Source organism: Vombatus ursinus, unplaced genomic scaffold, assembly GCF_900497805.2.
Source record: "Vombatus ursinus unplaced genomic scaffold, bare-nosed wombat genome assembly UNPS02014941.1, whole genome shotgun sequence".
Lineage (NCBI taxonomy): Eukaryota > Metazoa > Chordata > Mammalia > Diprotodontia > Vombatidae > Vombatus > Vombatus ursinus.
The window spans coordinates 3,821,051-3,848,129 of record NW_020954719.1 but is presented as its reverse complement, the minus strand read 5'-3'; the positions used below and the strand labels follow the sequence as shown (position 1 = coordinate 3,848,129).

At 36.2% G+C, this 27,079-nt stretch overlaps 1 protein-coding gene across 3 annotated transcripts in view; it reads left to right on the top strand.

Annotated features, from left to right (window-relative positions):
- Positions 1 to 27,079, top strand: part of CCDC91 (coiled-coil domain containing 91) — a 475,330-nt gene that overhangs the window by 80,189 nt on the left and 368,062 nt on the right. For all 3 annotated transcript variants that reach the window (XM_027844380.1, XM_027844381.1, XM_027844382.1), the window contains 2 exons: positions 2,755 to 2,798; positions 26,430 to 26,508. In XM_027844380.1, the coding sequence (XP_027700181.1) occupies positions 2,769 to 2,798; positions 26,430 to 26,508 (109 nt within the window). In that variant the 5' untranslated portion in view covers positions 2,755 to 2,768. The remainder of the gene's footprint in view (positions 1 to 2,754; positions 2,799 to 26,429; positions 26,509 to 27,079) is intronic.

Sequence of the window (27,079 nt, the reverse complement as noted above, 5' to 3'; positions counted from 1 at the left end):
GACATGTAAAGTAAGGGTGGGGAGGAGGGTGACCTTATTTTACAGTTCTTTCTCACTCTAAATCCGTCATCTTATGATGAAGATACACTGATGACAATTGAAAACATGTGCTATATTCCAGATCTAAAACAGAGATTATTCTTTTACTTTTTTGTAATAATCAAAACATAATGTTTTTCAAGCATCTGAATATATATTTAAGTGTCCAAAGCAAGGGTTCTTAGCTTGATGTCTGAGACTTTATAAATTTTTTTTGGTAAATATCTTTTAATATAATTGGTTTCTTTTATAAAAGTACATATTCAAAGACATCATTCTGAGAAGGAGCCCATAGCCTCCTAACTTCAAGAGGAGATCCATAGCAAAAAATGTTAAGATTCTCTACTCTGAAGATTCCTTTGAAGGAGTAACTGAGAAAGACGACATAAATATTTGAATTTTAACATATAAATGTTGTTATGGTATGGAAAATATCAATGATTACTAATAGGTTCTTTTAGTAGGGTTAAATTAGTCCTGCTCGGATGATGGCATTATATTTTTATTTCACAGCCAAGGGAGCTGGAGCAATTGTCACAATATGTTTTTTTTCTTTTGGGTATTTTATAAATCCCTTATTGAAGTGTGAATTAAGGAAACACATAGAAACATTACAATAAAAATTCCATTCTGTTGAAACTGTGTAAGATTGAGTACAGCATTCATAGAAACTAAAAATAGTTTTTTAATTGTCTCTAGAGATTCATGGGATGCATGTGGAAAAGACAAGTTGGACTTTTCTATTTTGTCTTGGTTATATGTCACTATTCATATCAATTTTCTGCCATAATTTATTCATAAAATTTAATCACATACAGATTTCTGTCTGCTTGCAACTCAAAATTAATGTGAATTCCATTTCAAACTAATCTGTATAAAAAGTTTCTGAAAGTCTGGTTTATATATTTTTTGAAGTGCTGTATGAGGACGGTTTACTTAGCTTTAAGTTTTTGGAGACTTTTTTCTCTCATCAAATTGTTAAGTTTTGGGTAATAGTGACAATGATGGTATCATATCATGTTTCACTTTGATGCTGTTCCATTCAGTAATGGGTAGCTATCTGCATACTTTATTTTTGCATCATTTAGTATCATATTTCTGTGAAAAGAAAAGGACCCTGAAATTTATCTAGTTTAACAACTAAAAAATAACTCCCATGGGAAAGTGTGTCTCTCACCACTTTTAGTTTTGTGTCTTTTCACATTTTGGGAGTTCTCAGTTACAATTAGAAATAGGGAGTAGAACTGTGATTTCATTGGTATAAGGGACACCTGCTGAGAAATTTCCTCCATTAAAGCAAGTAGGCACTATCTCATCTTAGAGAATTTTGTAGAGCATTGAGAGTTTAGTGACTTGCCCAGAGTCAGAAAGCCAGTGTCTGTCAAAGGTGGTACTTGAATCTAGGTCTTCCTTACTTCAAGGACAGCTTTTTATCCACTGTGCCACTACCTCTTGTTACTAATATATAAACATACAACCAAAACATGGGAAGATTAGTATCTATTCTCTGATTACTTATAGGAGGATTCTATAGAAATAACGTTTGAAATCAGTGCTTTTCTGATTTGTATTTGTTTTTTTGGACCTTACAGGGAAGTTGGGCAGAATAACTTAAATTGAATTTATTCTAGGTGGTATTAGGTATTTTACAATTGATTGAGGCAGACTGAGATTACTGTTTAATATATCGCTCAATTTTAGTAGCTGGAGGGACAAGTTGGCTGAAATTGGCTGCTTTATCACTTATGGGTACTAGATATCGACTATAGATTAGTCCAGATTTATGAGTCAGGAGCAGTTTTCTACTGCCTTGTGCATTTTCCCATTTTCATGGTCACATGTAAGCAAGTACCCTTTTCAGTATTTCAAGTCTTTCATTAATTCCTTAGGTGAAAGTCTCTTCTGTCAGATATTTAACTTGTGTGTGTTAGTAGTAGTTACTTTTTTTTTGCCTCATTTAATGATACACTTAGGCAGAGAGAAAGAAGATGCTCTTGCTTATCCTATCTATTGGCACATATTTGATAGGGACACCCATAAAGAGAAGAATTTGGAGCATTTTTTGTGTGTTTCTCCCATCCTTACTTTCCCATGAATAGTCCTTCATGTCTTGATTTATCTTGATCAGCCTAGTAACTTGCTCCACATTTTTCCAAAGATGCAAAGCAGTTTCAGCTAAAAATACACATATCAAAATCTTCCAAAAGTTGTGGCCTCAGCTCAAAAATGCTGATTAATTTTGAAAATCTAAATCAATTCCGGCCATGAAACATAGGGAAGAACCTTTTGTGGTGAGGATATATTTCCAAAAATTTTACCACAGCCCTGTTCCTAGCTGGGATTTGTGCTGATGTTGCCAGACAACTGAGGAATAGATGCAAAAAGCAGGAAGCATTATTGAATTGAATTCCAACGCCAATTTGGGAAAAGCAAATTAAAATGTAAAATAATATTTTTTCCACTCTTGACTTCTCAACATAAAACTTCAAAATACATGACTGCTAAAGAAGGTACAGAAAAGCCTAATCCTGCCAGGAAGTTAAAGCTTATTATCTTTTTCTTTTAAAATTAAAAAATTTTGCATCAGCCCTGGTGAAGGAGAAATTACTTACTGTCATCACAGATAAGTAGTTACAAGTTGTAAATCAAAATATGTATATTCTCTTGTAAGCAAATTATAAATATTTTGTTTTACTGTATTCTGTTGTTTTCTAGGTACCACTTGAAAAATGGATGATGATGATTTTGGTGGTTTTGAGGTATGTAGTATTCTTGACTTTATTATTCTGATATGTATTTTTAAACCAATATAGTTTTTATCTGTAGGTAGATTTATTTTATAAATGTATTATTTAGCATTTTAAGTTAGTTCTTTTTTATTATTTGTATTTTGTTTTGGAATATGAGGCCAAAATTAAAGAAAATTCATTCTTTTTTATTTTACATTTTTTAGGCAGTTGAGGTTAAGTGACTTGCCCAGGGTCACACAGCTAGTAAGTGTCAAGTGTTTGCTCTGAGGCTGTATTTGAACTCAGGTCTTTCTGACTCTAGGGCCGGTGCTCTATCCACTGTGCCACCTAGCTGCCCCAAAAATTCATTCTTAAAAAACCAAACCAGCAATTCTTTTCAACACCTAACCAATTAATTATCATTGAACATTTTCACATAGGAAAGGTTTAGGCAGAGATAATGCTATCAGTGGATCAATTGTAAAATAGCTTTCTGAGAAATTGTCAGCAGATGATTTTATTGTACTACATCTCCATTAGCAAATACTTGTGAGATGACAGATGGGTGTTGAAGATCCTACCACATGTTTGCATGGTTTATACCTGCAACAAGATATTCTAGTATATTATGTATAAGGTCTTTTTGTGCTTTTAAGAGCTAATTAGCATGCTTGTGTTAGGTTATTTTCAGGTTTTGGTTTGATGTTCTGTAAATGGAAAGTGTGACCTGAGGAGGCACTTCTTCCCTTAATTCTTTTCAGTGTGTTTTCAGTATATTGAAATACTTTATAACTCAGTTATTTTTATGGTGCCAGTGTAGTCTTGGAGAAAATTTCTTGATTAGGAATTAGGACACCTGAATTCTAGTCCTGGCCCCATCAATGAATAAACTATATGATTTTTGTGCAAACTCATTAACTTAGGGATTTTGGTTAAAAAGGAGATTTGTAAAATAGGGAGTATAATTTCTAGGATCGTTTTGTAAAATAAGATAGTATCCAGGGAGTGCTCTGAACACTTTGAAAGGAAGATGTAAGATATTATATTAATGATAAAAAATGTTCGTATAGCAGCTATCAAGTTGTAGATATGAAAAGCTTTGAACTGTCTAGTATACTGTTCTTGATTCATTTAAAAATATTGTTGATACATTTGGAAACTTGACTTATTCATCAAAATTTTTGTTTTTCTGCAAACTCTGAATCTTACTGAATATGAAAGCTAGTCTGATACCAACCCTCCACATTGTATTTCTTTGAGTGATTGATTTTTGTTTATTCAAGCGAAATGTAACATTTCAAATGATCAATTCTTTCCACTTTGAGGAAATAAATTATGTTTAAAATGTCATCTGATGTGATTTATTGTTTGGAAGTTGTCATTTATTTGAAGGTTGCATCCCAGAATAATCTTCTTTTATTGAAACCATATTATATCAACAGGAAAACAAAGCATGGTTAGTTCCTTTCCTGAGAGTAACAGTTTCAATTCCATATTCTCCAGTGGTTTCCAAACTTTTTCTCTTATGAGTTCCATTGATAAAAAATGTTTGAGTACACACCTCCAATGTATATATATTTATTGGTTGTAAGTTATGTATGTGCTACTATATTAACATATTATGTACATTATGAAACATACATTAAATAAATTTTTAAAAATAAAATAAATATTTTGAAAGTGATTTTGATTTTCTTTTAGTGTTAGAAAAATCTTTTTGCTTTTACTGAAATGTTATCATTGATCATGAATTTTTCCCAAGAGCAAATGATTTAATATGCCTTTTGAAAATATTGATTTAATACTTTATAATTCATCAGTCATTGATTAATCATCCATTAAAGTCTGGTTCTAAGTTCAGTTTATTTTAATTCTTGGTTTTAATAACTATGGTATTCAGTCCAATAGTTCATGTTTGAGATTGTAATGAAATGAGATATTTATGAAACATCTAACAGTTAAGAAAAGGAAGTTTATTCAGTTATTACAAGGTAGAATATTCAACAAAAATACAGCATTGGTTCAGTTGAGCATAGATAGCTGCCCTGCTTCTATGTTGCCAGTGCTGGTCTGATAATCAGAAGGCTAAGAGAAGAACTGCTAACTCCTTGTGACCTGGCTTTCTTGTACTCAGACTATCTGAAAGTTATCAATAATTGCTTGAAGTGTAGTTTCATGAGCCATTTAAGTCGTGAGGACAGTTTTGTGTTCATTTAAAGAAAAATCAACGTAGCATTCATGGTGCCTATAGGGCCTTCAGTTGTGCTTTTGCTAAACCTATCCCATGGTGGTCAGATTTCTTCTAGATAGCTTCCTACTACTTAAAAGGCTTCAGTACTCTGGCATAGGCAGCACTGGAGAAGGAAAAGAAAGACTAAAACAGAAAAGCATCCCTCCCCCTTTTACAAAACAAAACAAATAACACAACAGCCTTCTGAAGGAATGACATAATATACAGGAAGAGACCAAAGACCTAAAATCCCAGACTTTGTCTCTTCTCTTCAGGACTGAGTCAGATCTTCATGATCTAGTGATGCCATACCTTTTCAGTTTCCAGTGATTGTCCTGATGCAAAGTGGTAATGAATGGAAACAGCACTATGAGCATTGGGATCACAGTACAAATGATGCTTCATGCATAGTCTCCAGTCTGCGTCATGAGGTTGAGTCATCTTCATTAAGATAGTCAAAGGGTGAATTACCCTCTTGAATGTAACCTGTCTTAGTGTCCAGATCAGTACTGAGAATTGTTCTGTATCACCACTCATTTAGTGTAAAGAAGTTTCCCACTAATAACTCTTTTAAAAGGTATGAAGACATTCTTCAATCAAACTTAATGGCCACTATTTGCTTAAAGATAATCTGCATTCCTAGTGACCTTTAAAAAGTAAAACACTTTCTGGGGAGTCAGTTAAGACAGCTAGCCCTTAGGAGTGTCTCTAGCAGAGTTTATCAAATTGGGGGAAGGGTTTCTTATCTTCCACTCTCCATGGCAGCATGCAGTGCATCAGGGTCTAGTTGTCAGTGGAAAAAGTTTTCAAGAGGAGTTGAAAGAGAGGGCATTAGCCCTCGCAGACAGGAACTGACTTTGGGAGAGATCTAGAGAGGTAAGCAGAGATTCTGAGCATGGTGGGGAGTAGTGTATGTATACAAGGAGAAGAGAAAGTACCTCAGGTTCCTGCAACACCAGGGTTGTGAGTTGACTTGGCCACAGGTATTCCCTAAGAGTGTGCCTCTCAATGAGTGTGTACCTGTAATTCCCATTGGCACTGTATTTTTAGGAGAGTATGCTGCAGGTTTATGCAAAGATTGCTTTTTTCCTATGGTTCATGTTATGCTATTTCAGAAAATACCTTTGCTTTAATTTAGTTGTGTTAACTTGATGATTGGAGGCAAACCAATTGTGGGGCATTATAAATTTTAGTTTTAGAAGTACATATCTATAGTGTGCCTTAATCCTGGCAGACATCTCTTAGGTAAACCAACCTACAATTTAGGAGGCAGTCCTAGGAGAGTTGATACATTATTTTTTTTAATCCTCTTCTCTATTATACACATTCCTTACCTGCATTCATGTATTTACATATTGGGGAAAAAAAAAAAACTGGTTGTGAACACCAAGGAATAATCAGTTTCTATCTAATTTATAACAGTGATAGACCCCAGCAAGGTCAAATGAGCAAAAATATCTGTATCTGAATTCTTATGGTATAATTTACATTTTCTCAGTTTTATAACTTTCATCTCACCAATGTTAAAAACAATACAATTATCATTCCTCACCTCCTAATACCCATTAGTTGCCACTGGAAATAGAAAACTTAATTTTGTATCTGTTCTAGCATTCCTTCCCTATTACAAAAACTACTGGCCCCAATTTTCTAAGCAAATAAAGGTCATTAGAGAAAGTAGAATGGAAGAAGGAGATGGGTGTGGGGAAAAGAAGAGCTCTTAATAATAAAGGGAAGGGTAACACTGGGAAAAAAACAAACAAACAAACAAAGACTTCACACTCCATCTCATATCCAGAACTTTGTTTTTCTTTTTCCACATGAGACACATCTCCTTAGGACCTTGCTATTATAAACCAACCTTGTGTTTATGTTTCTTGGCCAAGTCAGTCAAATCAAACTTGCCTTAATAAACCTTTATCAAGTACCTACTATGTACAGGCACTCAGCTAAGAATGCAAAGAAAGGCAAAAAACAGTTCCTGCTCTCAAAGAGCTCACAGTTAAATGGGGAAGAGAACATGCAAAGAACTATTTACAAGCAAGATATGAACATGATACATTGAAGGTAATTTCAGAGAGAAGGCACTAGCATTAAGGTGGATTGGGAAAAGCTTCTCGCAGAAGGTAAGATTTTAATTGAGACCTGGAGGTAGTTAAGGAAGTCAAGGAGACCGAAATGAGAAGGACAATTTCAGGCATGGGGAGACAGTGAATGAAATACCTTGAGTCTGGAGATGGAGTTTCTTGTATGAGAAACAGCAGAGGCCAGTGTTACTGAATCATGTGGAGGGGAATAAGATCAAAGAAAACTGGAAATGTAATAAGGAGCCAAGCTATGAAGAGTTTTAAAAGTTGGTAATAGAAAACTATTAGAGTTTATTGAATGGAGAGGAACATGGTAAGATCTGTGCTTTAGAGAGATCACTTTGACAGCTTGTGGAGGATGAACTAGAGTGGGTGATGATGTGAAGTAACTGCTATCTCTTTCAGATTTACTAAAAGTATTGGCTAAGAAAGTTCCTGGCAGTCTTCTTATGTAGTTTTGAAATGTAGATGTAACATAGTTTAGTGGATAGAGCAGGGGTGGGGAACTTTCGGCCTTGAACCACAAGTGGCACCCTTTAGATCCTTAAGTGCATTCCTCTGACTGAATCCAAACTTCAGAGCACAAATCCCATTAATAAAAGGCCACAGGTTCGCCACCCCTGGGATAGAGTGTTGAATGTGAAATCAAGTTCAAATTGAGGTTCAAATTTTGTCCCTGACTCTTATTATCTGTGTAACATTAGTCAAATTACTTTTACCTCTTTATTTTATATAGTAGTTTACTTTTTTTCCCCAATTACATGTCCCTCCTTCCATCCCCTCCCCTCTGCCTAAAATGGTACGCAGTTTGATATAGGTTGTATATGTGCTATCATGTAGAACATATTTCCGTATTAGTTACAGTTGTTAAAGAAGAAACAGATCAAAAGGAAAAAAAAAACACGAAAAAGAATGAAGTGAAAAAAGTATGCTTCAATCTGCATTCAGAGTCCATCAGTTCTTTAACTGGATGTGGATAGCATTTTCCTTCGTGAGTCCTTTGTACTTCTTGGATTATTGTGTTGTTGAGAAGAGCTGAGTCATTTGTAGTTGATCATCATACAATGTTGCTGATACTGTGTACGATATTTTCCTGGTTCTACTCATTTCACTTTGCATCAGTTTGTATAAGTCTTTCCAGATTTTTCTGAAATCTACCTCTTCATGTTTTGTATTGCACAATGGTATTCCATTACATTCATACACTACAGCTTGTTCAGCCATTCCCTAGTTGATGGACATCTCAATTTCTAATTCTCTGCCACCACAGAAAGGGTTGCTATAAATATTTTGGCACATGCGGGTCCTTTTCCCTTTTTTATGATCTCTTTGGAATACAGATCTAGTAGTGGTATTGCTAGATCATAGGGTATGCATAGTTTGGTTGCTCTTTGTGCATAGTTCCAAATTGCTCTCTAGAATGACTGGATGAGTTCACAACTTCACTAGCAGCGCATAAGTGTCCCAGTTTTCCCATATCCTCTCCAACATTTATCATTTTACTTTTTTTGTCATATTAGCCAAACTGTTAGGTATGAGGTGGTGCCCCAGAGAATTTGGATGCTATGCCACTTGGTGCATATGTTTAGTATTGATATTACTTCATTGTCTGTGGTACCTTTCAGCAAGATGTAGTTTCCTTCCTTATCTCTTTTACTTAGGTCTATTTTGCTTTTGCTTTATCTGAGATCAGGATTGCTAACCCTGCTTCTTTTACTTCAGCTGAAGCAGAATATGTTCTGCTTCAACCTTTTACCTTTATTCTGTGTGTCTCTCTGCTTCAAGTGCATTTCTTATAAACAACATATAGTAAGATTCTAGTTTTTGATTCACTCTGCTATCTGCTTCCATTTTATGGGAGAGTTCATCCCATTCACATTCACAGTTATGATTACTGTGTATTTCCCTCCATTGCATTTTTCCTCTGGTTTGTCCTCTCTCTCCTTTCACCCTTTCCCCTCCTCCCCAGTGTTTTTTCCTCTATCACATCCCCTGATCTGTCCTCCCTTCTGTCACCCCTCCCCCTTTACTTAATCTCCTCCCTTCCTGTTTCCTGTTCAGTAAGACAGATTTCTATATTCAACTGATTGTGTATATTATTCCATCTCTGAGCCAATACTGATGAGAGTAAGGTTCAGGCAGTGCCCATTGACCACCTTCCCATTTTCTCCTCCACTGTAATACATCTTCCATGCCTCTTTTTGTGAAATATTACTCCATTCTACCTCTCTCTTCCTTCGGCATCCAGTGTACTCTTCTTTCTCATCCCTTAGTTATTTTTTAAATGTCATTCCTTCAAATTCCAGTTATACTTGTACCCTTTATGTATATTCCTTTTAGCTGTACTATTAGTGATAACAATTTTTAAGAATGACAAGTATTATCTTCCCATGTATGGTTGGAAACAGTTCAGCTCCATTGAATCTCTTAGGTTTTCTTTTCCCTTTTTCCCTTTTTCCCTTTTTAGCCTTCTCCTGGTTCTTGACATTGGAATCAAATCTTTTGTTCATTTCTGGTCTTCTCCATGTGAAAGCTTTAAATCCTTCTAACTCATTGAATGATCATTTTTTCACCCTTGAAGTATTATGCTTAATTTTACTGGGTAGGTGATTCTTGGTTGTAGTCCTAGTTCTTTGTTTTCTGGAATATCATTTTTCATGACCTCTGATCCTTTCATGTTGTAGATGCCAAGTCCTGTGTAATCCTGATTGTGACTCCATGATATTTGAATTGTTGCTTTCTGGCCACTTGCAGTATTTTTTTTTCCTTGACTTGATATTTCTGTAATTTGGCTATAATGTCCCTTGGAGTTTTTATTTTGGCATCTCTTTCATGAAGTGATCAGTTGATTCTTCAATGTCTATTTTGCTGTCTGGTTCCAGGGCATCAAGGCACTTTTCTTTGATAATTTCTTGAATGATGCTATCTAGGTCTGCCTTTTGATTATGACTTTCAGGTAGTCCATTGAGTCTGACATTGTCTCTCTTGGGTCTATTTTCCATGTCAGTTGTTTTCTCATGAGATAGTTTATATTTTCTTCTAGTTTTTTCATTCTTTTGAATTTGTTTGATTAATTTTTAATATGTTATATACTCATTAGCTTCGAGTTGCCCAATTTTAACTTTTAAGGATTTGTTTTCCTCAGTTAACTTTTGTTCTTCCTTTTCCGTTTGGCCAGTTGAACTTTCTAAGGAAGTATTTTCTTCAGTTAATATTTGTATCTCCTTTTCTGTTTGGCCAATTCTACTTTTTAAGCAGTTATTTTCTTTTTCTAAGCTGTTGATTCTTTTTTTCATAATTCTCTTCCATCACTCTCATTTCCTTTTTTTTTTTTTAGTGCTTCTATTTTTTATTGTTTTTTTTCATAAAACCAGCTCTTAGTTAAATTTATTAGTTCAATAGTTTTATTAATTTCAATTTTATTAATTTCTCCTTTATTTTTCAGCATTTCAAATTTGGTGTTTAATTGAGGATTTTTCATTTGTTCTTTTTCTAGTTTTTTTAGTTGTATGCACAATTCATTGATCTCTTCTTTTTCTATTTTATTCATGTAAGCATTTAGAGATATAAAACTTCCCCTAAGAACTGCTTTTGCTGCATCTCATAAATTTTGGTATGTTGTCTAGTTATTGTCATTCTCTTGAGTGAAGTTATGGATAGTTTCTATGATTTGTTGTTTGACCCAATCATTTTTTAGGATTAGATTATTTAGTTTCCAATTATTTTTTAGTCTATCATTCCATGGCCCTTTATTACATATAATTTTTATTGCATCATGATCTGAACAGGATGCATTTAATATTTCTGCATTTCTGCATTGAATTGTGAGGTGTTTCTGCCCTGGTACATGGTCAGTTTTTGTTTATGTGCCATCTACTGCCAAGAAAAACGGTATATTCCTTTCTGTCCCAATTCAATTTTCTTCAGACGTCTGTCATACGTAACTTTTCTAATATTCTATTCACCTCTTTAACTTCTTTCTTGTTTATTTTGTGGTTAGATTTATCTAGTTCAGAGAGGGGGTGGTTGAGGTTCCCCACTAGTATAGTTTTGCTGTCTATTTCTTCCTGTAACTCTCTGAACTTCTCCTCTTAGAATCTGGATGCTGTACCATTTGGTACATATATGTTTACTTCTTTGTCTGTGGTGCCTTTTAGCAAGATGTAGTTTCCTTCCTTTTCTCTTTTGATAAGATCTTTTTTTTTCTTTAGCTTTGTGTGAGATCAGGATTGCTACCCCTGCTTTTTTAACTTCAGCTGAAGCATAATATATTCTGCTCCAGCTTTTTACCTTTACCCTGTGTGTGTGTCCCTCTTTTTCAAATGTGTTTCCTATAAACAAAATATCATAGGATTATGGTTTTTAATCCATTCTGCTATCTGTTTATGTTTTATGAGAGAATTCATCACATTCACATTCACAGTTTCAATTACTATCTGTGTCTTTCTCTCCAGCCTTTTCCCCCCTGTTTATGCCTTTCTTTTTCCTTTCTCCTTTTCCCTCCTCACTAGTGTTTTGCTTTTGACCACTGCCTCCCTCATTCCCACCTCCCTTCTATTATCTCCCTCCCTTTTCTTCCCCTTTAGCCTTATTCCTCTTCCCTCCCCTTTTTTTCTCCTTTCCCCTCCTAGGACCTGTAGGGCAAGTTAGATTTCTATATACCTAAATGATTATATTATTCCCTTCTTGAGCCAAATCTGATGAGAGTAAGGTTCAAGCAATGCTCATCTCCCTCCCTTCTTTCCTTTTACTGTAATAGGTTTTTGTGCCTTTCCTGTAATGTAATTTACCCTTGTCTGCCTCCTCTTTTCCTTTTCTCTCAGTACATTTTCTTAGATCAGATTAATCCACTTACTTGGATCCATTTAACCCACTTGGTTAGATTTTTTTTTAATCATTACATCAAAGTCCACTTATACCCACTCTATGTATACCCCTTTAACATGGTGTAATAAGGGTTCTCAAGTGTCGTCTTCTCTTGTAGGTATGTAAACAGTTTGCCCTTAGTAATAACATGTTGTTTCTTTCTGTCTCATTTACCTTTTTATGTCTCTCTTGAGTCTTGTATTTGAAGATCAAATTTTCTGTTGAGCTCTGGTCTTTTTGCCAGGAAGGTTTGGAAGTCCCCTATTTCATTGAATATCTATCCTCACCCCTGAAAGATCATGCTCATTTTCGCTGGGTAGTTGATCCTTGGTTGTAATCCAAGCTCCTTTGCCTTGCAGAGTATCATATTCCATGCCCTACAGTCTTTAAATGTAGAAGCTGCAAGGTCCTGTGTAATCTTGACTGTGATTCCATGATATATAAATTGTTTCTTTCTGGCTGCTTCCAAGATAGCCCTTCTATGAGTTCTTTTTTTTTTTTTGGCTTGAGAATACTTCCTATTTTTCTTTTCTTTTTTTTTAGTTTTCACCATTCATTTCCACAAGATTTTGAGTCCCAAATTTTCTCCCTGTCTTGCCCCTTCCCCCCACCCCAAAACAGCGTGCATTCTGAATATCTCTTCCCCTAATTTGTCTTCCAGTTTTTCACCCCCCCCACCTGTTATCCCCTTCCCCTTCTATTTTCCTGTAGGGCAGGATGGATTTCTATACCCCTTTGCCTATATATCTTATTTCCCAGTTGCATGTAAAAACAATTTTTAATATTTGTTTTTAAAGCTTTGGGTTCCAAATTCTCTCCCTCCCTCCCTCCCCACCCACCGTCATTGAGATGGCAAGCAACCTGATACAGATTATACATATGTAGTCATGCAAAACACTCCATAGTAGTCATATTGTGAAAAATTAACTATATTTCCCTTCAACTTATCCCACCTCCTGTTTATTCTATTCTTCCTTATGACCCTGTCTAGCCCTCCTCAGAATTGTTTACTTTCTGATTACCCCCTCCTCCAATCTGCCCACCCTTCTATCATCGTCCCCCTCTCTTATCCCCTTCCTCCCTATTTTTCTGTAAGGTAAGACAGATTTCTATACCCGACTGAGTGTGTGTGTTATGCTCTCATTAAGCCAAATCCAATGAGAATGAGATTCACTCATTCCTTCTCACCTTCCCCCACTTCCCCTCCACTGTAAAAGCTTTTTCTTGTCTGTTTTACGTGAGATAATTTACCCCATTCTACCTCTCCCTTCCTCCTTCTCCCAGTATAATCCTTTCTCATCCCTTAATTTTATTCTGAAGCTATAACCCCTTCATCATCAACTCACCCTGTGCCCTCTATCTATCTGTCTGTCCATAAATTTTTTTCCCTTCAACTACCCTAATACTGAGAAAGGTATTGTGAGTTACAAATATCTTTCCATGTAGGAAAATAAACAGCTCAACTTTAATAAGTTCCTTATGATTTCTCTTTCCTGTTTACCTTTTCATGCTTCTCTTGAGTCTTATATTTGTAAGTCAGATTTTCTAATCAGCTCTGGTCTTTTCATCAAGAGTGCTTGAAAGTCTTCTATTTCACCGAATGTCCATTTTTTTTCCCCTGAAGGATTATACTCAGTTTTGCTGGGTAGGTGATTCTTAGTTGTAATCCTATCTCCTTTGCCCCCTGGAATATCATATTCCAAGCCCTCCAATCCCTTAATGTAGAAGCTGCTAAATCTTGTGTTATCCTGATTGTGTTTCCACAGTACTTGAATTGTTTCTTTCTGGTTGCTTGCAATATTTTCTCCTTGACATGGGAACTGTGGAATTTGGCTAAAATATTCCTAGGAGTTTTCCTTTAGGGATCTCTTTCAGGAGGTGATTGGTGGATTCTTTCAATTTCTATTTTGTCCTCTGGTTCTAAAATATCAGGGCAGTTTTCCTTGATAATTTCTTGAAAGATGATGTCTAGGCTCTTTTGTTGATCATGGCGTTCAAATAGTCCAATAATTTTTAAATTCTCTCTCCTGGATCTATTTTCCAGGTCAGTTGTTTTTCCAGTGAGATATTTCACATTGTCTTCTATTTTGTCATTCTTTTGGTTTTGTTTTCCAATGTCTTGATTTCTCATATACTCACTGGTTTCTAATTGTTCTATTCTAATTTTTAAGGAAGTATTTTCTTCAGTGAGCTTTTGGACTTCCTTTTCCTTTGGCCAATTCTGCTTTTTGTGGCATTCTTCTCCTCATTGGCTTTTTGGACCTCTTTTGTCATCTGAGTTAGGCTATTTTTTTTTAATTTAATATTTTATTTTTTTCCATTTACAAGTAAAAACAGTTTTTAACTTTTTTTAAATTTTGAATTCCAAATTCCCTCTCTTCCTCCCTCTCCACTCCCCTGTCTAAGATGACAGGCAATTTGATATAGGTTATACACGTGCCTCATGCAAAACACATTTCCATGTTGGTCATTTTGTGAAAGAAATTGTAGATTCCCCACAAAAAAAACAAAAACAAAAACGCACACACACAAAAAAGTGAAAAATAGTATGCTTTGATCTGTATTCATAATCAGCCAGTTATTTCTCTTAAAGTAGATAGCATTATTCATCATGAGTCTTTTGGAATTGTCTTAGGCCACAGTATTGCTGAGAATAGCTGTCATTCACAGTGGATTATCATATATAATTGCTGTTACTGTATACGATGTTCTCCTGGTTCTACTCACTTCAGTTTGCATTAGTTAATGTAAGTTTTTCCAGGTTTTTCTGAAGGCAACCTGCTTTTCATTTCTTATAGCACAGTAATATTACATCATAATTATATACCACACCTTGATCAAACATTCACCAATTAATGGGCATCCCCTCAATTTCTAACTCATTGCCACTACTAAAAGAGTTGCTGTAAATATTTTTATATGAACAGGTCCTTTTCTTTTAAAAACAATCTATTTGGGATACAGACTTAGTAACTGCATTTCTGGGTCAAAGGGTATGTACAGATTTATAGCTCTTTAGGCATGGTCTTCTATTTTTCCATTCCTTTGATTTTGTTTTGTTGTTTTTTGATGTCTCATGGAGTCATTAGTTTCTATTTGCCTAATTCTAATTTTTAAGGAATTATTTTCTTCAGTGACCTTTTGTATGTTCTTTTCTATTTGGCCAATTATACTTTTTTAAGGAGCTTTTTTTTTCTTTCTTTCTTTTTTTTTTTTTTGCTTCTTTTACCATTTGGCCTATTGTGTTTTTTTAAGATGTTATTTTCAGTATTCTTTTTGTGACTCCTTTACCAAACTGTTGACTCTTTCTTGAATCACTTTCACTTCTTTTCCCCATTTTTCCTCTGCCTCTCTTTTTTGATTTTTAAATTACTTTTTGAGTTCTTCTAGAGCCTGAGACCAATTTACATTTTCCTTTGAGGCTTAGTATATAGCTGCTTTGAGTGCATTGTCTTCTTCTCAGTTGTTGTTTTATTCTTCCTTGTAACTATAGTAACTTTCTATGGTCAGGCTATTTATTTATTTATTTATTTAGTTATCTATTTATTTATTTATTCTTTTGTTGTTGCTGTTTGCTCATTTTTCTAGCTTTTTTATTTTGACTTTTAACTTTATTTTAAATTTAGCCTGTGCTCTTGGTGTGCAGGGGACACTGTCCCAGGCTTCAGGTCTTTCATGCTTCTGTCTTCAGGGCTAGTCTTGGGGGTCTGTAGGCTTCAGTTTTTCCAAGGTGGTACGGTCTAAGGAGAGGTGTGGTCAATGTTCTCCTGACTTCTGCTCTGGTCTCTGAATGATCACAAGCATTCTTTTATGCTTTGGAACTGTGACGATGATCCCTGCTCCTGTTAAGCCTCTTTCTTACCCTTCGACTATGATCCAGAACCTCCTATGGGTAATGTAATAGAGTCCTCCACCTAGTGTCAGCAAAGGATCTCCTGTAATTTCCTTCTGACCAGTTGTCTGACTCCCTTACTGTCTGTGGACTGAGAGCTCCAAAAGCGGCTGCTACAGATTCAGTCCCCCCCCCGCCCTGGCCTGCTGCTGACTTGCACCAGGTGTGACCCGCAACTGGCTGCCTGGTGCAGGGGCCCAGGATCTCACTGCTGGCTTGCCCCAGGGCCTTAAGGCCTTGCTACTTATGTACACAAGGATTCTGGCCTCACTACTGGCTAGAGCTAGGGCTCGGGGCCTTGCTCTTGACTTTCTTGAATTGGCCTTGTCTCGAATGTATTCTGTTCTCACTGCAGTGAGAGAAACATTTCCTGCTGACCTTCTAAGTTTTTTTGGGCCAGACAATTGTTTCACCCTGTTCCTATGTTGGTTTTGCCACTCCAGAATTAATTTTGAAGTATTATTTTAATATTCTTTAGAGGGGAACTGGTGGCAGGGGGGCAGTGGGGGAAATTCAAGTGATTCCCTGCCTTTACTCTGCCATCTTGGCTCCACTGCACTTTGGTTTTTATATAAGCTTCATTTCTCTATAGATCCCTTTCCGTTCCTTCTCCCAGAGTTATCCCCCTCTACCCCCATCAGGACTGGGCACAAATCAGGAATTGCAGTGTTATCCCACCAATGTAAATCTCTCTCAACAAGAGGTCAAGTGCTCTATGGAAGGTGTTCCACTTTGAAAAACCAGAGGTCTTTCTAAAAAAATTCTGTGTACAGGTTTCAAAATCCTAGCTATATAGCTCTGAGACCAAGAACTTTTGAAACACTGAAAACTTACAGTTCCCCAGAGAAAGCTATGAAAATCAGGCTATTTTTTAAGTTTTTATTTTCTTCAGTGTTTTTTTGGGTCTCCTTTAGCAAGCTGTTGACTTGTTTTTCATGATTTTCTTGCATCACTCTCATTTCTCTTCCCAGTTTTTCCTCCATTTCTCTTACTTGTTTATCAAAGTCCTCTTTGAGCTCTTCTCTGGCCTGGGACCAATTCTTATTTTTCTTGGAGGCTTTAGATGTAGGAGCTTTGACTTTGTTTTCTTCTTCTGGTTGTGTGCTTTGATCTTCTCTGTCACCAAAGAAAGATTCTGTAGTCTGACTTTTTTTTTGCGCTGTTTGCTCATGATCCCAGCTAATTACTTGAGTTATAAACTCTTTGTTAAGGTAGGGGTCTGCTTCCAGTGTGGAGAATGTACTGTCCCAAGCTTCAGGGGTTTTGTGTAGCTGTTTTCAGAGATACTTCTAGAGACCTGTAAATTTTCAGTTCTTCCAAGGTGGTATGATCAAAGGCGAGGTGTTTACTCCTTTCCTGGCCTGTGCTCTGGTCTGTGAGTGACCACAAGCACTCTTTTCTGCCTTTTATCTGTGAGGAGGATTCTCTCTCCATTGCCACTACCAGCTCTACCACGCCAGTGCTCCTCCTCGCTTCAGGACTGCCACCCAGAACTGTGACCCAGATCCAGGCACGGGCAAAGCAAGAGAATTGTGCCTCTGCACCAGCAAAGAGATCCCTGCAATCTCACTCTGATCAGCCACGCAATTTCCCCTCTATCTGTGGGCTGAGCTCCAGAAGCTGCTACTGCTCTGGGGCTGCACAGGGACTAGGGCTGGGACCAAGCTTCTCTCTCACTATGGTCACAGACTTTCCCTACTGACCTTCTAAGTTGTCTTTGGCGTTTGTGAGTTGAGAAGTCTGGAAATTGCCACAGCTGCCTATGATCCAGTCCTCTGAGGGCTGCTCCAGGTTCACTGAGGCCTGGTCTTTGCCTGCATGCCCACTCTGAACTGCATTCTTCTCCCAGCCTGCCTCCATAGACCTTTCCAATCAACCATCCAGGTTTTCTTGGCCTGGAAATATGTTTCACTCTGTCTTTTTGTGGGTTCTGTTACTCTAGAATTTGTTTAGAGCCATTTTTTGCAGATTTTTGGAGAGGTTTGGCGGAGAGCTCAATCAGGTCACTGCTTTTACTCTGCCATCTTGTTCCAGCTCCTCACTTACTAGTTTTCTTTGGGGTTTTGCCCATAGGTGTTTTGACATTGTTTTCTTCTTTTGAGTTAGTGTGTTGATCATCCATGTCACCATAATAACTTTCTGTGGTCAGATTCTTTTCTAATTTTTTTTTTTTTTTGCCTATCTATTTTGGCCTTTTTACTTTCTTTTAAATTAGATCTCCACTCCCGGAGTGGAAGGTCTGCTCTCTGGATGCTGCCTCTTTGCCCTGACCTATGCTGAAGCATGTGGTGGTTCTCAGGAGCCGGAGTGTGGAGGTTCCCCTGACTATGCTAAGTCATGTGGCAGGTCCTAGTGTTGGTGTTTGTCTGCTCTACCACACTTGGCTTAGGATCTCCTGCTTTTTTACTCAGGTGGGGCTTGTTGCAGGCTTGCTGGGAAGCTTCCTGTCCCAAACTGCATTCCCTTTTTGCCCGAGTGAGACAGGCTTTTCTTGCCTGGTTTTCTAAGTTTCTTGGGCTAAAAGATTGTTTCACCCAGCCTTTTTGCTGTTTCTGCTATTCCAGGATTTGTTTCAGACTCTGTTTTATGGAGGTGAATATGGGAGAGTTATGGTGATTTACTGCTAACTCCTACATCTTGGCTCTCTGAAGTCTCTTCTTTTATCCCTTTAAATCTCAGTTTCTTCATCAGAAAAATGAAAGGATTGGAGTGGATGACCTCTAAGGTCACTTTCTTCTTTTAAGTTTGATTTTATGGATGAGCGAACTTATAGTCATATCTTTTTAGATTTCTTCATTGTTGTCCCTTCTAGTACCATTTTGAACTTTTTCTGGAATATTTGTGTGAAAACCCTCACTTGATCCTTTTATCCCAGCTAACTATCATCCTATATGTCTTTTGCCCCTTGTAGTAAAATACTTTGAAAAAATCTGTCTGCAATAGGTGACTCTATTTTCTTTCCTCTCACTCTCTTAATCCTTTGAGTCTGGCCTTTGACCTTATCATTCCACTGAGACGGCTCTCTCCAAAGTTACCAGTGATCTTAGTTACCAAGTCCAATGGCCATTCTCAATCCTCATTCTTCTTGACTTCTCTGCAGTTTTTGACACTGTTGATCACTCTCTCCTCATTGATACTCTCTTCTGTCTTGGTTTTCAGGGGCACCAATCTTTCCCAGTTTTTCTGCCTATCTGACTGCTCCTCAGTATCCTTTGCTGGATTTTTATCTAGATCATGTTCTCTAACTGTAGGTATCTCACAGGGCTCTGTTGTGGGCCTTCTTTTCTTCTCTCTGTATACTACTACTTCACTTGGAGATCTCTTGAGCTCTCATGGATTTAATTAATCTCTCTAATAACAATTCTCATATATACCTATCTTGCCCTAACCTTTTGTTGGCGTATTATCTACTTCATTAGATAGTGGTTCCTTGAGGCTAGGAACTCTTTTGCCTCTTTTTCTATCTCTAGAGCTTAGCTCAGTGCTTGGCAGATAGTGGTTGTTGGAATTCTCATGATATAAGATATCAGCTCAGATATCGTGTCATTGAAATGAATGAATGAGACCCATCTCTTTAAATTGGTCTACATATAGTCTGGAACCAATTTAAAAAATTCTCCTACATAATTTTTGTGTTTTTTTGGGTGGAGAAAAGAATATATTCTTTTCTTTCATGAATGATTTGTAGTTATAATTACATGTATAGTTATAGTATATAGTGTGTATATATATAATATATATATAGTTATAGTATATAGTATACTTATAGTATAATTTGTAGTTATAGTTATAGTTGTAGTTATAATTATATATAGTTATAGAGGCATTTGAGTTCAAATATTAACTCTATCTAAATGAAAAGCCAATTCAGGGTTTTAAAGGTACAAAATTCACTGGCAGGAAGAGCTAAGGACAGAGATGTGAAGTTCAAGATAGAATCTGTCAGTAAAAGGTCTTAAAAATATACCTAAGAATTTGAAAGAGTGGTAGAGAATGAGAGTAAAATTTGCATGCTGAACTGAGATCTCTTGTTTCTTTGTTATGACTTAAATGGAAATTTCTCTTAAAAACTTCCATAATTGAGACTTCCGCTTCCAGGAGCCAAGATGGCAGAGTAAAAAGGTAGTTGCTCTCACCTTCCCCTATCAACCTCTGAAAACCTAGAAAATATCACCCCAGAAAAAACCCTGGAATAGCAGAACCAGAAGAAAGATGCGGAGCAGCAGTGCAGTAGCCCAGGTAGCTTGAGGGATTAATGGGAAAGGCCCCTCTTACCCTGGAGGAAGGGGAGCAGTATGAAACTGGAGGCATCCCAGCCAGCTATGGGAAGACGCACTTTAGCACACCAAGACGAGATCCTGGTGCCTCGGCATTCTACAGCAAACATGTCTCCCAGTGCCTCAGCGAAAATAAGGGAAGCAGCAGTACAAAGGGCCCTAGGCAGATAAACACTGCAGCATTCATCTGAAAGGAACAGAAGAAAGCAACGTAGAGTTGCCCAAAAGTTCCAGCCTTGCTGATTCCAGCCCAACACCAGGTAAGCTGTCAGAACTCTACAGTCTCCAATTGCCAACATAAGAGGCCCCAGCACACAAAGCCAGTGACTAAGATCTAGGCTGCCAACACAAGAAGCCTGGGTCAGTGCCCTCTGCTCCCCAGCAGGAGAGCTCAATCTCTTTAAAGGCCAGGGAATAAAGAAACACCATGAGTAAAAAGAAACATACCATAGATTCATATTATGAGAAGAGTAAAAAATCAAGACAGAGATTCTGAAGAGGACAACATTGTCAACAAACCCACATCTACAACATCAAAAGGGAATATGAACTGGTCTGAAGCCCAAAAAGCCTTCTTAGAAGAGCTCATGAAGGATTTTAAAAGTCAAATGAGAGAGGTAGAAGAATCCTTAAAAAATACAATTGGCCAATTGGAAAAAAAGCACACTGAAGAAAACAAGTCCCTAAGAAACACAATTGGCCAACTGGAAAAAAAAATACACTGAAGAAAACAAATCCCTTAAAAATACAATTGGCCAATTGGAGAAAGAAGTACAAAAACTAACAGAAGAAAACAGTTTGTTAAAAATCAGAATTGGACAAATGGAAACTAATGACTCTGTGAGAGAGCACGAATCAGTCAAATAGAAACAAAAAAATGAAAAAATAGATGAAAACGTAAAATACTTCATGGGTAAAACAACTGACCTGGAAAATTGATCCAGGAGAGACAATCTAAAAATTGTTGGTCTACCTGAAAATCATGATGAAAAAAAGAGCCTGGACAGTATCTTTCAAGAAATCATAAAGGAAAATTGCCCTGAAGTCCTAGAACCAGAAGGTAAAATAACCATAGAAAGAATCCACCGCTCACCGGCTGAAAGAGATCCCAAATTGAAAACGTCAAGGAATATAATAGCCAAATTCCAAAATTACCAGGTCAAAGAGACAATACTGCAAGCAGCCAGAAAGAAACAATTTAAATATCATGGAACCACAGTGAGGATTACACAGGCCTTTGCAGCTTCTACATTAAAAGTCTGTAGGGCATGGAACATGATATTCCACAAGGCAGAGGAGCTTGGATTGCAGCCAAGGATCAACTACCCAGCGAAAATAAGCATGATCTTTCAGGGGAGGAGATGGATATTCAACAAAATAGGGGACTTCCAAACCTTCCTGATAAAAAGACCAGAGCTCAACAAAAAATTTAATCTTCAAGATTTAAGAAAGAAATAAAAAAGTAAATGGGGCAGAAAGATACAATATGTTGTTAATAAGGACAGACTGTTTACATCCCTACAAGGGAAGATAATACTTGCAGCTCTTGAGAACTATATTGTTATTACACCATGTTGAAGGAGTATACATAAAGGGGGTGGATATAACATGACTTTGATGTAATGATTAAAAAAATCTAATCAAGTGGGTTAAATGGATCCAAGTAAGTGGATTAGTCTGATCTAAGAAAATGTACTAAGAAAGGAGGAGGCAGACAAAGGTAAATTACATTATAGGAAAAGACACAAAAACCTATTACAGCAGAGGAAAAGAAGGGAGGGAGATGAGCATTGTTTGAACCTTACTCTCATCAGATTTGGCTCAAAAAGGGAATAACATAATCAGTTAGGTATAGAAATTTAACTTGCCCTATAGGCAGTAGGAGGGAAAAAGGGGAAAGAAAAGGGAGGGGGGATAGAAGGGAGGGAAGAAGCAGTAAAGGTAAAGGGGAAGAAAAGGGAAAGAGCTAGTAGAAGGGAGGAGGGACTGAAGGAGGCTGTGGTCAAAAGCAAAGCACTAATGAGAGGGGGAAAGGAGAAAGTAAAAAGAAAAGCATAAACAGGGGGAAAATGGGATGGAGAAAAAGACACAGATAGTAATCATAACTGTGAATGTAAATGGGATGAACTCTCCCATAAAACAGAAGCAGATAGCAGAATGGATTAAAAACCATAATCCTACAATATGTTGTTTACAGGAAACACATTTGAAAAAGAGCGACACACACAGGGTAAAGGTAAAAGGCTGGAGCAAAATATATTATGCTTCAGCTGAAGTAAAAAAAAGCAGGGGTAGCAATCCTGATCTTAGACAAAGCAAAAGCAAAAATGGATCTTATCAAAAGAGATAAGGAGGGAAACTATCATCTTGCTAAAAGGCACCATAGACAATGAAGTAATATCATCACTAAACATATATGCACCAAATGGTATAGCATCCAAATTCTTAGAGAAGTTCAGGGGGTTACAGGAAGAAATAGCAAAACTATACAAGTGGGGGACCTCAACCTCCCCCTTTCTGAACTAGATAAATCTAACCACATAATAAACAAGAAAGAAGTTAAGGAGGTAAACAGAACATTAGAAAAGTTAGGTATGGTAGACCTCTGGAGAAAACTGAATGGGGATAGAAAAGAATATACTTTTTTCTCGGCAGTACATGGCACATACACAAAAATTGACCATGCACTAGGGCATAAAAACCTCGCAATCCAATGCAGAAAGGTAGAAATATTAAATGCATCCTTTTCAGATCATGATGCAGTAAAAATTATATGTAATAAAGGGCCATGGAAAGATAGACTAAAAAATAATTGGAAACTAAATAATCTAGTCCTAAAAAATAATTGGGTCAAACAACAAATCAAAGAAACAATCAATAATTTCATTCAAGATAATGACAATGAGATAACATAACAAGACTTATGAGATGCAGCAAAAGCAGTTCTTAGGGGAAGTTTTATATCTTTAAATCCTTACATAAATAAAATAGAAAAAGAGGAGATCAATGAATTGGGCATACAACTAAAAAAACTAGAAAAAGAACAAATTAAAAATCCTCAATTAAACACCAAATTTGAAATATTGAAAACCAAAGGAACAATTAATAAAATTGAAATTAAGAAAACTGTTGAACTAGTAAATAAAACTAAGAGCTGGTTTTATGAAAAAACCAATAAAATAGATAAACCTTTGGTTAATTTAATTAAAAAAAAGAAAGGAGAAAACCAAATTACTAGTATCAGGAATGAAAAGGGTGAAGCTACCACCAAGAGAGAGGAAATTAAAACAATAATTAGGAATTATTTTGCCCAACTATATGCCAACAAATTTGACAGTCTTAGTGAAATGCATCCATATTTACAAAAATACAAATTGCCCAGATTAACAGAAGAGGAAGTGAAATACTTAAATAACCCCATCTCAGAAAAAGAAATTGAGCAAACCATTGATGAACTCCCTAGGAAAAAATCTCCAGGGCCAGATGGATTTACATGTGAATTCTATCAAACATTTTAAGAACAATTAATTCCAATACTATATAGACTATTTGGGAAAATAGGTGAAGAAGGAGTCTTACCAAATTCTTTTTATAATACAAATATGGTGCTGATACCTAAAGCAGGAAGAGTCAAAACAGGGAAAGAAAATTATAGACCAATTTCTCTAATGAATATAGATGCAAAAATTTTAAATAAAATATTAGCAAATAGATTACAGCAACTTATCACAAGAATAATACACTGTGACCAGATAGGATTTATACCAGGAATGCAGGGCTGGTTCAATATTAGGAAAACTATCATCATAACTGAGCATATCAACACCAAAACTAACAGAAACCACATGATCATCTCAGTAGATACAGAAAAAGCTTTTGACAAAATACAACATCCATTCTTGTTATAAACGCATAGTTTATAATGGAGTTTTCCTTAAAATAATAAATAGCATCTGTCTAAAACCTTCAGCAAGCATAATATGTAATGGGGACAAGCTAGAAGCATATCGAATAAGATCAGCGGTGAAACAAGGATGTCTATTATCACCATTGTTATTCATTATCGTACTGGAAATGTTAGCTTTAGCAATAAGAGAAGAAAAAGAAATTGAAGGTGTTAGAATAGGCAAAGAAGAAATAAACCTATCACTCTTTGCAGATGACATGATGATATACTTAGAGAATCCTAGAGAATCAAGCAAAAAACTACTTGAAATAATAAACAACTTTAGCAAAGTTGCAGGCTATAAAATAAACCCACATAAATCATCAGCATTTCTATATATTACCAACAAAGCCCAACAGCAAGAGATAGAGAAATTCCATTTAAAGTTACTGTAGACATTGTAAAATATGTAGGATTCTGCCTCCCGAAACAAACCGAGGAACTCTATAAAGACAATTACAAAACGCTTTTCACACAAATAAAATCAGATCTAAATAACTGGAAAAACATCACTTGCTCATGGGCAGGCTGAGCTAATATAATAAAAATGACAATTCTTCCAAAACTAATCTACTTATTCAATGCCATACCAATCAAGCTACCAAAAATTATTTTATAGAGTTAGAAAAAATAATAACAAGATTCATTTGGAAGAACAAAAGGTCCAGAATATCAAGGGAACTAATGAAAAGAAATGCAGGGGAAGGTGGCCTAGCCATTCCAGATCTTAAATTGTATTATAAAGCAGCAACCATCAAAACTGCTTGGTACTGGCTAAGAAATAGAATGGTGGATCAGTGGAATAGATTAAATATGCAGGACACAGTAGTCAGTGGCTATAGTAATCTATTATTTGATAAACCCAAAGACCCCAACTTCTGGTATAAGAACCCACTCTTTGAAAAAAAAAAACTGGGAAAATTGGAAAAGAGTATGGCAGAAACCGGGCATAGACCAAAATCTCACACCATATACCAAAATAAAGTTAAAATGGGTTCATGATTTCGATATAACGGCTGATACTATAAGCAAACTGGGATAGCAAGGAATAGTTTACCTATCAGATTTATGGAGAATAGAAAAATTCACGACCAAATAGAAGATAGAGAACATTTCAAAAAGCAGAATGGATAATTTTCATTGCATTAAATTGAAAAATTTTTGCACAAACAAAGCCAATGCAAGTAAGATTAGAAGGAAGGTAGAAAATTGGGAAAGAATTTTTACAACCAATATCTCTGATAAGGGCCTCATTTCTAAAATATATGGAGAATTAAGTCAAATTTATAAGAATACAATGCATTCCCCAATTGATAAATGGTCAAAGAATATGAATAGATAGTTCTCAGATGAAGAAATTAAAGCCATCTATATTCATAAGAAACAATGCTCTAAATCACTATTGATTAGAAAAATGCAAATCAAAACAACTCTGAGGTACCCCATCATACCTATCAGATTGGCCAACATGACAAAACAGGAAAATGGTAATTGTTGGAGAAGATGTGGGAAAATTGGAACACTAATGCATTGTTGGTGGATTTGTGAATTGATCCAATCATTTTGGAGAGCGATTTGCAGCCGTGCCCAAAGAGCTATCAAAATGTGCATACCCTGGTTGATCCAGCAATAGCACTTCTAGGGCTATATCCCAAAGAGATCGTGCAAATGGGAAAAGGACCCACATGTACAAAAATATTCATAGCAGCTCTTTTTATGGTGGCAAAAAATTGGAAATTGAGAGGATGCCCATCAATTGGGGAATGGCTGAGCAAGTTGTGGTATATGAATGTGATGGAATACTATTGTGCTATAAGAAATGATGAACAGGCTGACTTCAGAAAAACCTGGAAAGACTTGTATGGTCTGATGCTGAGTGAAGTGAGCAGAACCAAGAGAACGTTGTACATAGTTAACACCCATGTTGTGTGATGACTAATAGTGATAAACTTAACTCTTCCCAGCAATACAGGGATCTAAGACATCTCCAGAGGCCTCGTGATAGAAAATGTTATCCACATCCAAAGAAAGAACTATGGAAGTTGTATTGCTATTTTTTTTCTCTTCTGTTGAGTTTTGTTTCCTCTTTCTGATGGTTCCTCCTATTGGTTTTAATTTTTACTTACAACATCACTAATGTGAAAATATGTGTAATAGGAATGTGAATGTATAGCCTGTATCAGATTGTGTGCCAACTTGGGGCGGGTAGTGTACAGGAAGGGGGAGAAAAATTTTAAACTCAAAAGCATATGGAAGTGATTATTGATAAATCAAAATAAATTAATAAAAATATAAAGAAAATGATGTAGTTAGAAAAAAAAACAAAAAAAAACTTCCACAATAATCCTAGTTTTCTATTTTAGGCAGCAGAGACCTTTGAGGGTGGAAGTGGTGAAACCCACACTACTTCTCCAGCTATTCCATGGGCAGCATTTCCAACAGGTACTTTTTTTTAATAATTGGCAACTGTCTTACATTTCAGCATATATTATTATTATTATTATTATTATTGTTAATTTAATTTTTTCTGCATCTTATTGAGGCACTTATCCTTCTCTGGGTTGGAAAAGAGGATGCTGAATCTGTTCTTTAGCTTATTTCTTGTGTAACAGATGTGCAATGTTCCTTGCATATTTGATTATAAAAATGGTAAAAAGAACATTAAATGAATTGAGTTCTATTCACATTGTATAACTGGCTTGAGTTTTAGAAAGTAAATATGCCAGATAACTTTTCATAGGTAAAAAACTTAAAACATCTTATAAATGTTAAGGCCCATTCATTCAACAAATATTTATTGAATACTTGTGTTCAAGGTACTGTGATTGATATGGGGATGTATCAGATATGATTGGTACCCTCAGAACAAGACGATAACGTGCAGCTAAGTATAATAGAAGACATCATCTGGTTAATACCACAAGAATAATGTGACCAGTGTGGAAGGAGAGATCCCTTGCAACTCGAGAGATCAGTCAATTAGGGGTTTCCTGAAGGAAGTGGCTTTTCAAGT